The 18,602-nt window shown below is 43.7% G+C and overlaps 1 protein-coding gene across 2 annotated transcripts in view; it reads right to left on the bottom strand.

Annotated features, from left to right (window-relative positions):
• The window catches only part of arhgap46b (Rho GTPase activating protein 46b), a 95,134-nt gene that overhangs the window by 35,267 nt on the left and 41,265 nt on the right, over window positions 1-18,602 (bottom strand). For both annotated transcript variants that reach the window (XM_014145896.3, XM_014145897.3), the window contains exon 2: window positions 15,677-16,111. In XM_014145896.3, coding sequence (XP_014001371.1) covers window positions 15,677-16,111 — 435 coding nt within the window. The remainder of the gene's footprint in view (window positions 1-15,676; window positions 16,112-18,602) is intronic.

The following is an 18,602-nucleotide window of genomic DNA, read 5'->3' as shown; positions in this document are numbered from 1 at the left end:
TTAGAACAGGAGCTGCCTCATTGACAGAGGGCTTTGTGTATGTTAAGAGCGAGACACAACGGTAGCCTATATAGCAAGAGAAAGAGATTGGTAGAGATTGTTCATTTCACTTGCTTTGGCAATGCAAATATATGTTTCCCATGCCAAAAAATCCCTGAGAGTGAGAAAGAGAGGGAGAGAGAGCGAGAGAGAGAAAGAAAGAGAGAGAGAAAGAAAGAAAGAGAGAGAGCAAGAGACCGAGAGAGAGAAAGCGCGAGAGAGAGAGAGAGAGAGAGAGAGAGAGAGAGAGAGAGAGAGAGAGAGAGAGAGAGGTCAGCGGGTCAGTACTGTATTGTGTGTATTCTCATCCTGTTTGTGGGTGGGTTCTGTTCTGCCTGCTGTTATTGTTGGACCAGAGGTTGAATACCACAGCATGGGGAGTGTTCCTGATCTGACTATGCATACACACCCTTATGGACCTAAAGGACCCCTCTCAACCACACTGACCAGTCTCTTCTCTATGAACCATGGTGACCATTCACACTCACATCCATTCTGACCATAACAACCACTCACACAGCCATGGGCCACAGTGGTCGATCTTATTCGTGAAACATGATCTTCGCTCAAACCCATCGAAACCAGAGAGTCACGCAAAGCCCTCTAATAATGTTTACATACTGTTTTACAGTATTCTACTGTATACTAGTCAATGCCACTCCGACATTGCTCATCCTAATATTTATGTATTTCTTAATTCCATTATTTTACTTTTAGATTGGTGTGTATTGTTGTGAATTGTTAGATACTACTGCACTGTTGGTGCTAGGAACACAAGCATTTCACTACACCCCCAATAACATCTGCTAAATATCTGTATGTGAGCAATGAAATTTGATTTGATTTGAAGCATCATTGCCTTATAATCCTACAGCAGGGCAGCAAGAGGCAGAGGAAGAGACAGCAACAGAGAGTTTGGCGAAGGGGGAGAAGAGGGCAAAAAGAGAGAGTTTGACTTTGGAATGCATATGCAAAGTCAAGGCAATCAAAAACAAATTGAGCAGTGGAAACAAATACTCTATCAAATGTCCTTGTTTCAATACACAAATTACTCATAAATCATCCAAATATCTTAATATGGCAAGGGTGCACATAGATGTGCCTGTGTGAAAACAAGTAAGCACACATGTAACTTTGTTATGATTCACATCTAACCTATCACTCTACATGTGCAAGCAGATTCTACAGCTTTGTCAAAGGCTATCACTGCAGCTGAGCTTTTAGAGGATAACTTTGATGATGAGGAGCAGGAAGAGGAGGAGCAGGAGGAGGAGCAGGAGGAGAAGGAGGAGGAGCAGGAGGAAGAGGAGCAGGAGGAGAAGGAGGAGGAGCAGGAGGAGGAGCAGGAGGAAGAGGAGCAGGAGGAGCAGGAGGAAGAGGAGCAGGAAGAGCAGGAGGAAGAGGAGCAGGAGGAAGAGGAGCAGGAGGAGCAGGAGGAAGAGGAGCAGGAGGAGGAGCAGGAGGAAGAGGAGCAGGAGGAGGAGAAGGAGGAAGAGGAGCAGGAAGAGCAGGAGGAGCAGAAGGAGGAGCAGGAGGAAGAGGAGCAGGAGGAGGAGAAGGAGCAGGAGAAGGAGGAGGAGCAGGAGAAGGAGGAGCAGGAGGAGGAGCAGGAGAAGGAGGAGGAGCAGGAGGAGAAGGAGGAAGAGCAGGAAGACGAGGAGCAGGAGGAGGATCAGGAGGAAGAGGAGCAGGAGGAGGAGAAGGAGCAGGAGAAGGAGGAGGAGCAGGAGAAGGAGGAGCAGGAGGAGGAGCAGGAGGAATAGCCGGAGAGGAGAGGGAAAACAAAGTCAAGAGCCTTTAGAATGGAGAGTCAAATGAAGTTAACAGTCAGCGACTTTCAATTTGTCCCTGGTATCAGAGCACCTCCCCCTCTCTCTCCAGCAGCATGAGCATCCTACATTGTACAGTCTGTGTGTCAGTTCATATTCTTAGCAAATTAGGATTTCCCATCCAGAATTGATCATCCAACGGCATAGGGAGTCATCACACAACAGGGAGTCCGAAAATGTCAAATATACAGACGTTTATGAGCTTAACTCAGCCATCTGAGCTAAACTCAGCCTATCCACACAGTGTGTTAACCAGTGGATATGCGTGCTGGTATAAAACTATAGCATGCCAGAACTGAACATAGCTCCCACACTTTCTTTGTGGCTAGGGATCTCACACCCTCATCACAATCTGTCTTCAAATATTCCTCTGTCACTTTATGTACAGTAGGGCAGCCCATGACAGACAGACAGACACACACACACACACACACACACGCACCACATACACAACCTATGAGGACTGAGTTCAGTTATTGCGTTCTCCACTTTTCTAATGTTCTTCTAAGACACAGTGTATGAAGGAGAGACTGAGAGAATTAAAGGAAGAGCATAAGACAGCTGACAGAAGAGGACTTGACAGCTTTTTGGGATGGTGTCATCTAGGCTTAGCCGGAAACTAGACTGGGTTTAATTGTCTGTCGTATAAAGAGTATAATAAAGAGTATAATAAAGAGTATAAACAGAACCGGTTCAGTAGTACCGGATAGAGTGTTGTAGATGGCATCACCTCTCGTTGTCACCACTCTGTTAGTCTATAGTGCCATCCTGGCAGGAGGTACACAGCCATCAAACATCCAATAACCATGCCCCATGAAAATATACAGAAATAAATAAATACAGGAAAGAGAGCTGTGTTTAAACTGGCAGACTATACTCCACTCCACCATTTACCATGAAGTAGCGAGGCGACTAGTGTGGGCGGAGTGGAGCTACGACGTCGCATAAAATGACGTTTTATGAAAAACGACTGATTTCAGCACCCAAAGAATCATCTGCAAATACACAGGACATTGTTATTGTTTGGATGCTGTAATAAGAAGTTTCTCATAAAAAACGTCATTTTATGTGACGTCGGTGCTCCAGTCCTCCCACTCTAGTCTCCTCTCAACTTCCTGGTAAATGGTGGAGTTGAGTGTAGTTGACTAGCCCCAGCCTGGGTGGAACATTGTGTTTGAGCAGCCTGTTGGTTCCCTCTGAGTCTGATAGGGTATCTCTTCCTGTTTAACAGCCTGATAAAGCTAAGCTGAGCACAGTGGGCCACGCTCCCCACCGCAGCCGTGGGCCCCATGCCCAGGATAAACACACACACACACACACACACACACACACACACACACACACACACACACACACACACACACACACACACACACACACACACACACACACACCACACACACACACACACACACACACACACACACACACACACACAGATAGAGTGAGGAAGACAGAGAGGGAGAGAAAGAAAAAAACTGAAAGAGAGAGAGAGAGACAGAAAGAGTAAGAGAGTGAAATCTCTTCCTGGTCTAACAGCTCTGCTCACGTTTGTCAGTAGCATAGTAAAGAAGACTGACTACCGAGCAGCAGAGCAAAGAATCCTGGGAGATGATGTCACCACTATGAAACTGTCACGCAGAAAGAGAAAATGTTTTAAACAGGTGAGGGTTTCCGTTTGGACCTGTCTGTTGTAAGAAACAGCTCATTGGGTTGACCTAGTAGGAATGCTTCACCATCAACACACCTAATCCCACTAATAAGCCTCCTGGCACAGGACCCTACCTGCTTCAGTCCCGTCCCAACACATCCCTGTCTGCAGGCCATCCCATGCCAACTGATGCCCATGCCAAGTGAGCCCATCAGCAACCCAGCCGCCCCTCCACGGGTCACTGGGGTGGCAGAGGGTAGCAGGCATGTCCACCTGTGCCACCTGCTGCCACACAGTCAGCCTGATATCCTACCACACACAGGGCACTTTTAGGGCTACCAGATCTCTCTACCAATCACAAGAGGGCATATAGAGAGGAGAGATCCCACAGAAACCGATAAGCCAGGAGAGATCTCCTGAGGGGTATCCTACGAAGAAAGCTAGATCTACTCAGGGTTTTCTGAAGCTAGCCAGCTTCAGTTAGCTTCACATTCCAGCTCAGGCTTCATCCTTACTACGACGGTGGATATTGCTCGTCCGCCTGCCACTACCTCTAGCAGGCTTGTAACTGCACGTTCACGTCCCACGTGGCTAGTCGACCGCCAAACTCTTCATTGAGACAATGCTGAAACATCAATCCACGGGCGAATCAGAGCCACATTTTAATTTGTGTTGAAATGAGAATTAAAGAAAAGTTATCTTGCAAATTCAGCAGGCTATAGTGTGAAATAGGCTATTAGAAGCGCTGTCTTTCTTTTATTACATATCGTTAATGCCGTCTTTGGTGTGCTTATCAATGCACAAGCACCTTTTTCCCCCACTCCTATCAATAAAATAAATATATGATGTCATACAAAAGTTTTACTGTGCGTGAAGCTTCAAATGCATCCGGTCATTACTAAATGTTGTAAGGTGATATATTTTAACAGGACTATTTTTGAACACATTAAAACCTTTCATTAATAAAATATTTAATCAGTCTTCCTCAAATGAAGGGGATGATGACGCAATCTTTGCAAGAGGGAGGGAATCGAGCTGTGCATGCATAAGCATGGCCCGGGAGCACGTTAGTTCTGAAGGATTCGTTGCCATAGAAATGTACCTGGCTATCCGGTTATCCCGAGTTGAACTCAGAGTCGACCAAAGTCAACTCTCTAACTCCTCAAACCTGTTACGTAAAATACCCCTCTGGAGGATACAGGGCCCAGGCAGGCTGAGATGTGTCTCTATGGCAGAGATAGAGAAATAAAGACAGAGACAACCTCTCAGGGAGAACAGGGGACCTGCAGCACAGAGGAAACTCTTCTACCGATTAGATCAGGTCAGACAATATCAACTCCGGGTGAAAAGAAAACCTACTTTACACACACAAAGAAACGACAACAACCACACTCTGTATGAAGAGACAACTTCACATGGATCTCAGTGGATTAGTGTTTGGTCTGGGGATTTAAAAATAGAACATATTTTCAAAAAAATAGGTGAATTAAAATGACATGAAACCCTCGTAAGGTCTTGTGGTCCTATGTCTCTACCGTTAGCTGAGTAGTGTGTTTATAAAAATAGGACAGAGCCACTGTTATGATGTGGGCTGTTTTGGTCCACATTGGCAACAGCAACTGAGCTGGCTCCTTTGATCTCTCTGTGTAAAACAGCTTGCCGTAATCTCACCCTTTGTTCTCTTGCTGAGGAAATGAAAGATGTTTACACCGACCATCTAATCTATCCAGGTTTGCCCGTACAGAGGGAGATAACACCAGAATGCACTTCCCAGATTACCATTCCAAACCCAAATCCTCTTTGTGGAGGACGAGAGGAGCTGAGGGCCACATGTTCTTTCTGAGCACCTCCAGTGTAGCCGTGTCCTCTTCAAACATGAGAAGTGGGAATGCCTTCTAAATCACAGACAAAGCCATCCCCAGAACCAACATTATAACGATTATACACTATTATACACTATGATACACCAATTTAAAGTCCCAGTTCACTCTCAATAACAAAAACACATATACATTTATCTACTGTACATTCAACAAATTCCCAGATTCAAAGATGAAATAAAGCATTATGATTCTCAGTATGAAAGCACTCACCATTTCAGAGAACGATATCTGTATCAATGAGTCACCAGGTCACCTCAGCTTCAACCAGGGATGTACAGAATAAATAAACAACAAACAAGTGAATGTCACACTGCCTGTTCTTCATCCAATGCTGGTATATAGTGACCAGCATGACCAAACAAAAGGATGGGTGGGCGCTAAGCCAGGGAGAAGACCCATATGTCACAGGAAAGGGGGACGACCCCCCACACAGCAAAAGCCTGATTAGGGCACAGATAAACAAACACACACACACACACACACACACACACACACACACACACACACACACACACACACACACACACACACACCACACACACACACACACACACACACACACACACACACACACACACACACACACACACACACAAATAAGCCCACACACAAAGAGGACGTACAGTATATATTCCAAGAAAGTCTTTCACAAATACCAATCACACCATTGACAAATCCTTCCCGTCTAGTATTGAGGTCTTTCTCTCAGGGTCAACTGAAGTAGTATGAGGTAGGGAAACAGGCAATTTATGACCCCAAGCTTTCAGCCCAATCATCCATCACTTTTATCTCTCCCCCTTCTGCCCCCCCCCATCAATTACATCCAGATCCAGTGGATCCCATAGATCCAGTTGAAGTCGGAAATTAACATACACTTAGGTTGGAGTCATTAAAACTCATTTTTCAACCACTCCACACATTTCTTGTTAACAAACTATAGTTTTGACAAGTCGGTTAGGACATCTACTTTGTGCATGACACAAGTCATTTTCCCAACAATTATTTACAGACAGATTATTTCACTTATAATTCACTGTATCACAATTCCAGTGAGTCAGAAGTTTGCATACACTAAGTTGACTGTGCCTTTAAACAGCTAGGAAAATTACAGAAAATGTTGTCATGGCTTTAGAAGCTTCTGATAGGCTAATTGACATCATTTGAGTCAATTGGAGGTGTACCTGTGGATGTATTTCAAGGCCTACCTTCAAACTCGGTGCCTCTTTGCTTGACATCATGGGAAAATCAAAAGAAATCAGCCAAGACCTCAGAAAAGAATTGTAGATCTCCACAAGTCTGGTTCATCCAATTTACAAATGCCTGAAGGTACCACGTTCATCTGTACAAACAATAGTACGCAAGTATAAAAACCATGGGACCATGCAGCCGTCATACTGCTCAGGAAGGAGACGCGTTCTGTCTCCTAGAGATGAACGTACTTTGGTGCGAAAAGTGCAAATCAATCCCAGAACAACAGCAAAGGACCTTGTGAAGATGCTGGAGAAAACAGGTACAAAAGTATCTATATCCACAGTAAAATGAGTCCTATATCAACATAACCTGAAAGGCCGCTCAGCAAGGAAGAAGCCACTGCTCCAAAACCGCCATAAAAAAGCCAGACTACGGTTTGCAACTGCACATGGGGACAAAGATCGTGCTTTTTGGAGAAATGTCCTCTGGTCTGATGAAACAAAAATATAACTGTTTGGCCATAATGACCATCGTTATGTTTGGAGGAAAAAGGGGGAGGTTTGCAAGCTGAAGAACACCATCCCAACTATGAAGCACGGCGGTGGCAGCATCATTTAGTGGGGGTGCTTTCCTGCAGGAGGGACTGGTGCACTTCACAAAATAGATGGCATCATGAGGAAGGGAAATTATGTGGATATATTGAAGCAAAATCTCAAGACATCAGTCAGGAAATTAAAGCTTGGTCGCAAATGGGTCTTCCAAATGGACAATGACCCCAAGCATACTTCCAAAGTTGTGGCAAAATGGTTTAAGGACAACAAAGTCAAGGTATTGGAGTGGCTATAAAGTTTTGCATATGCTACACATCGAAACACCAGGAATAGTGTTTTTGTAATTTGTTAAGGTTGTTTCTGTAAATGTGGCTCATTAGGCCAACATCCCTCGTTTATTGATGGAGCTGGCTGCTCCAGGTCGGATCTGAATGCATATGAATGTCCGTGCAATTTTCAAATGTCCGGTAAATTAAAATCTTCCCTGTCACGGTGTTCGGTGCCAAATGTAAACTCTGAAATGGAATATTGTTTTTATGAATATTTTTGAATATTCACATGAAAATCTTTCACCAATTGGATGGAAACCTAGCTATAGACACCCTAAAGACTCTGGCAGGTGTGCTAGTCCAGTGTCACTTTGATTACGCCTGAACATCATGGTTCACCAGCAGCCCCAAACGTCTAAAGAATAAGCTACCAGCCAAACACGCTCTTAAGAACTGTACTTAAACTCCCTCCTCATACTCATCTGAGGTTGAGCATTTTTCATCTATCTCTGTAATGTGTCTGTACCTATGTAATTGTGTATATATTTATGTTTAAAATTAGGGACCACAATGGAAATAAGTCCCCGACTTTATTGTGCAATCCCCATTACTTTAAAAAATCTTTGTGTAAATATGCATTTTTTCTACTGACTAATAAAATAAATCAATCCAAACTGTGCTGCGGCCAATTAATTGCTGAATGGAAAGAGACATCTGTTACAAATAAAACAAAAAGTTGAATGACATTCGGAGATTCGGAGGGAGGAATGTATTTTCTGTTTGTCAAGATTGACATAGTCTATTTATTTTGGTGTTGAGGGTGTGCAATTTACTTAGAAGTACATGGGGAGGGTCATGTGAAAATATTTTTCATGTTGGGGAGGGGGGTGCATTCTTTTATGACACCTTGAGTTGGACCAGCCCCCCCCACCCCCTGTAAATTTCGATCTGGCCCTAAGATGAAGGTAGTTCAAACACACAGACACACACACGGAGAAGGGAAAGGGAGAGACTAAAGTCGAAAGCTAAATCTGAGGATTGAGTGAGGTTCTAACTTTTCCCAAAGAAAAGATCCCAGTGGCTTAACGAGAACTGTCAATCACCCACTGGGGCTGGGCAAGTCAGCATCCCAGAATTCCTAATCTGCCTGTCTAGAGAGCATAACGAGAGGACGTGTGCTACCATTTAAGGCTGATTCCGTTGCCCTATCCCCGGGTAGAGGACTCTGAGCTGAGCCAACAGGTTTCAATCTGTTAACCAGGGCTGGTATGACACTCCTCCCACCCTTACAGGGAGAGAGGTCAAAAAGAAAGAGAGAGAGAAAAAAAGAGAGAGAGAGAGAGAGAGAAAAAGAAAGAGAGAAAACTAGACCGTATCAACAGGCTGGGAGAAGGAGTGCCAAAAAGCTTTCAGTTTTAACAAGTAGCAGAGTCCATATGTAGAACTGAAAGGGAACGTGTTAAGACACATAGTAACTGTATATAAACTCATGACCTGGAGAGGCCATGACATCACCCACGAGAGTGGGGCAATGGCTAGCAGAGAGGGAGAGGCTGTTTCTTTGTGAATGTTGATATGAAGCAGAGGTAGGGAAGAAAGGAGGATTTCCTCAGCTTTGGCAGTAATGTGAATGCACTGGGTGTTTGCATGTCCGTGTCTCAGCACATATTTTAAATGGATTCAGCCAACTGCCAGCCAACCTTCCTCTACGTTCTACAGGTAACTACCAAAATAATGGAAACACTTGAGTTAATGAGGGATACAAAGTATATTGAAAGCAGGTGCTTCCACACAGGTGTGGTTCCTGAGTTCATTAAGAAATTAACATCCCATCATGCTTAGTGTCATATATTAAAATACTGGGCAGGGCATTATTTTGGCCACCATGCCTATGCCCTCATAGGATGATAATGCCCCCATCCACAGGACACGAGTGGTCACTGAATGGTTTGATGAGCATGAAAACGATGTAAACCATATGCCATGGCCGTCTCAGTCACCAGATCTCAACCAGATTGAACACTTATGGGAGATTCTGGAGACAGCGTTTTCCACCACTATCAACAAAACACCAAACTATGGAATTTATTGTGGAAGAACGGTGTCGCCTCCAATAGCATTCCAGACACTTGTAGAATCTACGCCAAGGTGTATTGAAGCTGTTCTGGCTCGTTTTGGCCCAACACCCTGTTAAGACACTTTATGTTGGTGTTTCCTTTATGTTGTCAGTTACCTGTATGAGTGACACACAGTAACCTCCCATGCCGTATGTATAGCCCCTCCTTTCCCCTCTCCAGCACACACTCCCAGTGAGGTCTGAGTGACGTGATGTTTACCCAGGGAGGCTGAGGTATTCCCCTCCTTACTGGACTGCTGTGGAGGGCACCAGGTTATGAGATAAGAGGTCAATCAATGACTAACACACTTCAGAGTCCACACTGACACCGGCACCCTGGACCAGGTGGAGAGACGGGATACAGCCTGACAACGTCCTCACCACAGAGAGGATTACGTTCTCTTGAAGGGACCACTGCAATTCTCCTGATTGGGACAGTGAACTCAGTCACAATATATCTAACCATGAAGTGGATGTGAGTATATGTCAGTGGAAGTAAGCAGAGAATGGGGGGCGAGGGGCTTTCCTACCACTCGTTCCAGACTGATATGAAAAGCAGGGATGTGGAGGGAATAGACCTCGGTGTCGTAGATACAACGCAGACCTTGTCTGAGGGCCTGTAACCCAATGCCATGTTTCAGCGTGGGAGTCATGGAGTGTGTGAGCGGAATTGGTTCTGACTCAATTTCACACACAAATGGGTGTACGCGTGAGTGTTTGTGCACGCACGCACGCAGGCACGCACGCACGTACGCACGCACGCACGCACACACACACGCACACACACGACACACACACACACACACACACACACACACACACACACACACACACACACACACACACACACAGAGAGAGAGAGATAGACCCCTTTCTAACGGTAAATTAGTTTTCTGTATAAACTGGCGTAACAGTAGCCCTCCCTCTGGACATATCAGCCGTCTTCATTCTGCCTGGTGGGCAGCAGGACCCCCAAGCCCAACACCTCCACTTCAGCAGAGGGCTGAGTAAGTGGCCTTAGGGAGAGCTGTCTGTAAGAGGCTGAGTGCTTGTTCTGGGTTCACTGATGGGGGAGCCAGACCACTCAGTACCCTTTTCTGAGCCATTCCTTCTCTTAGGGGCAGAGAGAGAGAGAGAGAGAGAGGAGAGAGAGAGAGAGAGAGAGACAGAGAGAGAGAGAGAGAGAGGGAGAGAGAGAGAGAGAGAGAGAGAGAGAGAGAGAGAGAGACAGAGAGAGAGAGGGAGAGAGAGAGAGAGAGAGGAAGAAAGAGAGAGAAAGAGCGAGAGAGAGAGAGACAGAGAGAGAAAGACAGAGAGAGAGAGAAAGAGAGAGAGGGAGGGAGAGCGAGAGAGAGAGTCCCTATATTTGCTGCAGTCCTTATATGGGTACTCCTCCTACTGTACTGGGTGTGGAACTACTCCGTAGGAGGAAGTGATTCTGTAACGTCTAAACCATCAATACAACTCCTTACCGGTCCCTCACTCTAACACTGACAGGTGTGTGTGCGTGTCTGTGAGTGTGTGTCAAAGGGTAAACATATGTTTGAGGAACTAAAACAGCCATGTTGGCAAAATATGAAGCGATTCAATGTAGCGTATTTGGCTGTGTGCTAGGCAGTGCACTAGACACCTGAATTGTTCCTATAGCAGCTCTCATACAGCTCCTGTTTGATAGACAGTAGAAGGGCATTTCCTGTCTGAATAGGGTAAGTGAGAAAGGAAATATTAAGTAATTCCCCATAATTGGAGCATATCTCCTTGTATGTGTTGAGGGCTACCATGTGAGTCGCCCACTCCCAGAGGTGAGACGTAAGGCACACTCTGTCATGTCCCACATAGGAAAGAGATGGGAAGCTGAGAATAATGTGTAAAGCTGCAAAAAATCTGCAAAATGTAACCTCCATCCCAAAACTTCACCAGATTTTCTTTTATACCGCAAAATGTGCTCTTAGTTAGCCTAGCAATCAGAATCAGCCATAGCTTAAAGCGTAATAAGTGTTAGTAGTAGTAAGCCCAGCAAACCGGGGACATTCTCAGAACATTCCCAGAACCCAATAGGATTTTATCTAACATTAGGATGATGACATCCAAAAACAAATACTTTTTTTTGATAACAAAATAAATCTTTTCCCTCAAATGTTCTAACGGTCACAAAAATGTTGTGCACATCTGTAGCAACCATCACAGAACATTCCCCAACACTTTTCATTAGGTTTCCAGGTAATGTAATAACACTATGTACCAGTAATGTTTTCCTAGCAAAATTGTTTCTGTGAAACTTCCCAGAACTAGGAATGTTCTTGCAACGTTAGGCAAATGTTTCATACAAACATTCTATGATTATTAGCATGACTGGACAGTTTTTTTGTTATGAGAATATTTGCTGCTAACCTAACAAATTTCCTGGGAACTTTCACAGAAACAATTTTCTTCACTCATTTAATCACTAAGTTAGCTCCAAGCTAGCCTGGGTGTCAGTTAGCAAAACAGAAATGGCCTTGGCTCAAAGTTAGCGATTAAACCATGTTAGCTTGTGCTAAATTGTATAGACTGCAATGCTGACAGTTTGGCCCGTGCTCAGACAGACAGGCTCAGATCTAGCCTGGCCCCTGAGGTTAGCAGCTACACGGATCGTCAAGATGGGCCCAACCCAGAGTTTTCAGCCTGTACACACATGGGCAGATTTGACCAAAGACATCGCGATTAAACAATTCCATTATCATCTGCAGACAATCTCATTCTAGCAGGCCTCTCATGTTCATCAACACCGACAGCGCTCCAAAACACTGAGGACATCCTCCATGTCCCTGACCATCCTTCCTTCTCTGTCCTCGTTTATCTCAAACCGCTTTTCTCTGCCTCCTCTGTGACTCTATCTGTTAAAACTCTCTCCTCCAACCTCTCAATTTTTATCTCGTCTAGACATCTCATTTTATATTACCCGCTTCTCCTCCATCTCTTTCAATGTTTTCTCTCTCTGTTTAAATGAAGCTGACACAGCACCTGCGAGAGTCGGCCAAACAGTATTTAACTGGAGGAGGAAGGAGAGCCGTCTCACGTATGTGATATAGAGTCGATTTTTTTGACATTTTTTATCTAACCTTTATTTAACTAGGCAAGTCAGGAGATAAGGCTGAGCAGTGCTGGCTGAAGCCAGGCAAAAGTGAAATGACAGAGCCATGTGGTTGAGCACGGCACGAGGCTTAATCCACAGTAATACGTCTGTAGATGAAGGAGGGGATAAGCCCAGCTAACTGACACTGAGATCCATACGGCTGCAGAGTCAGCCTTCCTGGAAGCAACAGCAGAGTAGACTAAAGGAGGAATCCCACAACTATGTGGACAGAGTTTCTACTGTATCTAGGGTTGAGTCAGGCTAGTATTTAGTATTTATTAGATTCCCTATTAGCTGCTGCCAAGACAAATTAACAATATCAAATCCACAATACCACAACATTATAATGTGTGTGTGTGTGTGTGTGTGTGTGTGTGTGTGTGTGTGTGTGTGTGTGTGTGTGTGTGTGTGTGTGTGTGTGTGTGTGTGTGTGTGTGTGTGTGTGTGTGTGTGTGTGTCTTCACTGTCCACGTTGTGCCGTGAGGTGTTGTTGTATCTGTTTTGTTAAATCTGATTTTACTGCTCCCTTGAGTTACTTGATGTGGAATAGAGTTCCATGTAGTCATGGCTCTATGTAGTACTGTGCATTTCCCACAGTCTGTTCTGGACTTGGGGACTGTGAAGAGACCCCTGGTGATATGTCTTGTGGGTTACACTTGTTAATTTAGCAGACAAGACTTGCTTAGAATTCCATGCTGCTATTTTATATTATTTTATAGTATGAAGAATAAAATTGAAGATAGCTGAATAAAATAGAAAGGATATTTTCTCGAAACGCTTTGATGGAGTGCTATTCTGTGTTGAGCGGTTAACAAAGAAAAGGGTACTCTTATATGCTTAATTTATGCAACTTTAGTTGTGATACAAATGTTAGGCTATATATTTACATTTGTAATACATTCTAAAGCTGCATGATGCGACTCAAATTATGATTTTTAAAAAGTAGCATGAAAGGCATGAACTCTGCTTTGTTTTTTGCGCAGGCTGTACACACTTCATCAGTCTCTCATGCACAATTTGACAAGCACTTGATAATGCCTCGAATTTCCAAGCTGCATCCCCTTTGTGTGGCCGTAATGCCCCCTAAAAAAATCCATGCCTTTTGTGGCCAGTGGCTGTTGTGCCCTTGGGCTGAATATAATAACTATAATTCCCTTCTCTCGGCTGCGTGCCGAATCACCTCTCACTCACATGGCTCGAAGCACCTCTCACTCACATGACTCGAATCACCTCTCACTCACATGATTCTCAGTCACGTGATCGGGTCTTTCTCACAGGCTACAAGTGAAGACAGACACATCAGGGACACAACTGCACATGTGCTTATCCGAGGTGCATATTGAAGATAATGGAAGACATGTCCACATTTACTGTTCGTCAGCCAACAAGATGAGTAGACCTAACGAACAGCAAAACCACTAGCCTATGTCAATCTACTATCCCCCATAGTACAAAAGTTGGCCTATTCTATTCTGTGCAAGAAATAAATGTTCCAAACATAGTCTGGGACAGTTGTAGGATGCGATAGATCCCAGATTAATACAACCACTAGCATCAAAAAAACAATTTTAAGCAATGTGGCTAATGCAACAGATCAGAACGTTTAGCTTAAAATGTTGATAAACTATTAGGCTATTTCTTCACATTTTAAGCTTAGCAATGCGCACACAGCATTAGGCTATAAGCATGAATGTTCCATTAGCAGGAAAATACCATTCTCAAAAGTGACCACGAATGCAATTATGCATGTCATGCTTTTATTATAAAGGTGCATTTTTATGGTTAAACTCACGCGCTGCGTATGTATGCCAGTTAGGCTCTACACCCCGTTGTAAAGCGGATTAATGTGCTTAATTTGAGTTATTTGGCCAATTTAGTTGTGATACAAAACTTATGAAAACATATAGTCTAGGCTACATGAAGTGTGCAACTACGATTTGAAAAAGTCACAACAACAAAAAGCATGTGTTGTTTCTTGCCCTAAGCTGGGCATCATTCACAAGTGATAATATATCATTCACAAGTGATAGGCTAATATTGTCTCCCATCAGACTATTCTTAATTTAATCTGGTCTTTACATATACTAAATAATATATGTGTGAAATTTGTTTTAATTTAGAATGGACCATTATCATGCACCTGTATTGAACAGGGGCAGCGGGGGAAAAAAGACATGTCATCTATGCACTTAAGTAGCGAATGAAGGATGCTTTTCCCGTGGTTCATTTTCATGCCAGCCAGGTAGGCTTTACTCCTGTTTTAAAGAGAAGCAATTTGCTTAATATTAGGAAAGTTGAGAAATAAATATAGTAAGTCTAGCCTATAGAAAGTTGAGAAATAATTATAGTAGGTCTAGCCTATAGAACGCTGGTGGGATCACTCTGTTTTCTCACTCAATTGCATAACCTATAGAATTGTTGCTCAACATGAGCTCATGGCTTGTTTGATGAGATTTTCGATTACATTTGCATTGATGTCAGAGTGATTAGAGGAACAATAGAGTGCTGAGTACCAGGAAGTTAGCAAGTTTGGTAGGCTACTAATGTTCAGCATCAGAGCATAGAGAAACCTAATTACTGTGACTAAACGGTCACGTGGAATTTGACTGCTGTCATGACTCGTGACCGCCAGTGTGGTGGTAATACGGTCACCGTAACAGCCCTAGGTCTGAGCTGTGTGTTAGCTGTTTGAACAGACCGGTCTGTGCTTTTAACATGTCAATACCTCTCACAAAGACAAGTAGTGATGGAGTCAATCTCTCCTCCACTTTGAGCCAGGAGAGATTGACATGCATGTTATTGATATAAGCCCTCAGTGTACATTTAAGGGCCAGCCGTGCTGCTCTGTTCTGGGCTTTTAGTTTTTGATATATTTACGACTAGATCATTACTTGCTACCCATTCTGAAAGTGACTGCAGCTCTATATGAAGTGCGGCAGTGATTTGACTTACTGTGGTCAAGCTGAGTAAATACTGTAAGTGGATGTAAACATTGTAAATCTTTATGGTGTATGTTATGGTAGAGAGGTTACCTGGGGGTATCTTTCCTGTTCTCCAGGCTGTCACAGAGCCCCTTAGATGGGGTCGACCTCCCGCTGCTGTCAGGGTCATGGGAGGGGGGCATGGGGTAGGCCTGGTTAGGTAGGGGTGTGCGGCGGCCCTCTCCTCCCCCTCTCTGGGGCTTGATGGGGCCGCTCAGGCCCGTCTCTGAGCTCCTCTTCATGGCCTGTAGCTGGGCCAGGGGAACGATGTCGCAGGCCTGGGGCCGGTGCCACACCGTCTGCTGGCTGGCACTGTTGTAGTAGTAGAAGCGGTTGTTGTGGCTGTCAAACAGCTCCCACCACTGGCTGCCGTCGGACTGGCGCACGGCGACGCCTGGGGGGGGCTCCCAGCCACACTCCCCCGAGGCCAGGTTCACGTACATGCGCTCCTGCGAGCGCGGCTCCAAGATCTCCACCCAGTCACAGCTGGAGAGAGGGGGAACATGGACAATGTAGTCAAGTTTTGAAGACTGTACTGTATACGACCACTGTATACTGAAAAATACAGTGCTTTCAAAACGTATTCACACCCATTGACTTTTTCCACATTTTGTTGTGTTACAGCCTGAATTAACTATTTATAAAAAAATGATTTTGTCACTGGCGTACACACAATACCCCAAAATGCCAAAGTGGATTTATGTTTTTTGAAATGTTCACAAATTGATTAAAAATGAGAAGCTGAAATGTCTTGAGTTAACATGTATTCAAACCCTTTGTTATGGCAAGCCTAAATAAGTTCAGGAGTAAAAATGTGCTTAGCAAGTCACATACGTTGCATGGACTCACTCTGTGTGCAATAATAGTGTTTAACATGATTTTTGAATGACTACCTCATCTCTGTACCCCACACATACAATTATCTGTAAGGTTCCTCAGCCGAGCAGTAAATTTCAAACACTGTTTCAACCACAAAGACCAGAGAGGTTTTCCAATGCCTTGCAAAGAAGGGCATGGTGAAGTTATTAATTACACTTTGGATGGTTTGTCAATACACCCAGTCACTACAAAGATACAGGCGTCTTTCCTAACTCAGTTGCCGGAGAGGAAGGAAACTGCTCAGGGATTTTACCATGAGGCCAATGGTGACTTTAACCTGTTGGGTCTAGGGGGCAGCATTTGCACGTCTGGATAAAAAAAACCCTGAGACATTTTCTGACAGGAAGTGGATACCTGATGTGTTGTATTGACTTTAAACCTATCCCATTGAAAAACACAGGGGTTTAGGAATATTTTGGCACTTCCTATTGCTTCCACTAGATGTCACCAGCCTTTACAAAGTGTTTTGAGTCTTCTGGAGGGAGATCTGACCGAACAAGAGCCATGGAACGATGATGGCCCATTAGACACCTTGCGCGCGAGTTGATGTTGGGTACCCTCGTTCCAATACGTTATAAAAGAGTATGCATTCGTCCACCTTGAATATTATTCATGTTCTGGTTAAAAAAGGCCCTAATGATTTATGCTATACAACGTTTGACATGTTTGAACGAACGGAAATATATTTTTTCCCCTCGTTCATGACGAGAAGTCCGGCTGGCTTACATCATGTGCTAACGAGACGGAGATTTTTGGACATAAATGATGAGCTTTTTTGAACAAAACTACATTCGTTATGGACCTGTGATACCTGGAAGTGACATCTGATGAAGAGAATCAAAGGTAATGGATTATTTACATAGTATTTTCGATTTTAGATCTCCCCAACATGACGTCTAGTCTGTATCGCAACGCGTATTTTTCTGGGCGCAGTGCTCAGATTATTGCAAAGTGTGATTTCCCAGTAAGGTTATTTTTAAATCTGGCAAGTTGATTGCGTTCAAAAGATGTAAATCTATAATTCTTTAAATGACAATATAATATTTTACCAATGTTTTCTAATTTTAATTATTTAATTTGTGACGCTGACTTGACTGCCGGTTATTGGAGGGAAACGATTTCCTCAACATCAATGCCATAGTAAAACGCTGTTTTTGGATATAAATATCAACTTGATAGAACTAAAAATGCATGCATTGTCTAACATAATGTCCTAGGAGTGTCATCTGATGGAGATTGTAAAATCTCATTGACATTTATTTGGATTCAAATTTGCCGCTCTTGAAATGCACCTGCTGTTGATGGAGTGCACCACGGGTGGCACGCTAGCGTCCCACCTAGCCCCAAGAGGTTAAAACAGTTATAGAGTTCAATGACTGTGATAGGAGAAAACTGAGGATGGATGATCAATGACATTGTAGTTAAACCACAATACTAACCTAAATGATGGAGTGAAAAGAAGGAAGCCTGTACAGAATATCAAATATTCCAGAAAACTTGGATTCTGTTTGCAATAAGGCACTAAATTAAAACTGCACAACATGTGGCCAAGAAATTAACTTCATGTCCTGAATACAAAGCGTTATGTTTGGGGCAAATCTAACACATCACATCACTGAGTACCACTCTTCATATTTTCAAGCATGGTGGTGGCTGCATCATGTTATTGGTATGCTTGTCATCGGCAAGGACAAGGGAGTTTTTTGGGGATAAAAATAAATGGAATAGAGCGAATCACAGGCAAAATCCTAGAGGAGAACCTGGTTCAGTCTGCTTTCCACCAGACACTGGGAGATGAATTCACCTTTCAGCAGAACAATAACCTAAAACACAAGGCCAAATCTACGCTGGAGTTGCTTACAGTACCAAGACGACATTGAATGTTTCCGAGTGGCCTAGTTACGTTTCGACTTGAAAATCTATGGCAAGACTTGAAAATAGTTGTCTAGCAATGATCAACAACCAACTTTAGAGCTTGAAGGTTTTTTTGTGAAGAATAATGTGCAAATATTGTACAACCCAGGTGAGCAAAGCTCTTAGAGACTTACCTAGAAAGACTCACAGGTGTAATCGCTGCCAACGGTGACTCTAACATGTA

Source organism: Salmo salar, chromosome 15, assembly GCF_965601325.2.
Source record: "Salmo salar chromosome 15, fSalSal1, whole genome shotgun sequence".
NCBI classification, from domain to species: Eukaryota; Metazoa; Chordata; class Actinopteri; order Salmoniformes; family Salmonidae; genus Salmo; species Salmo salar.
Note: the sequence above shows the minus strand (reverse complement) of the source record. Positions and strands in the feature narration are given on the sequence as shown.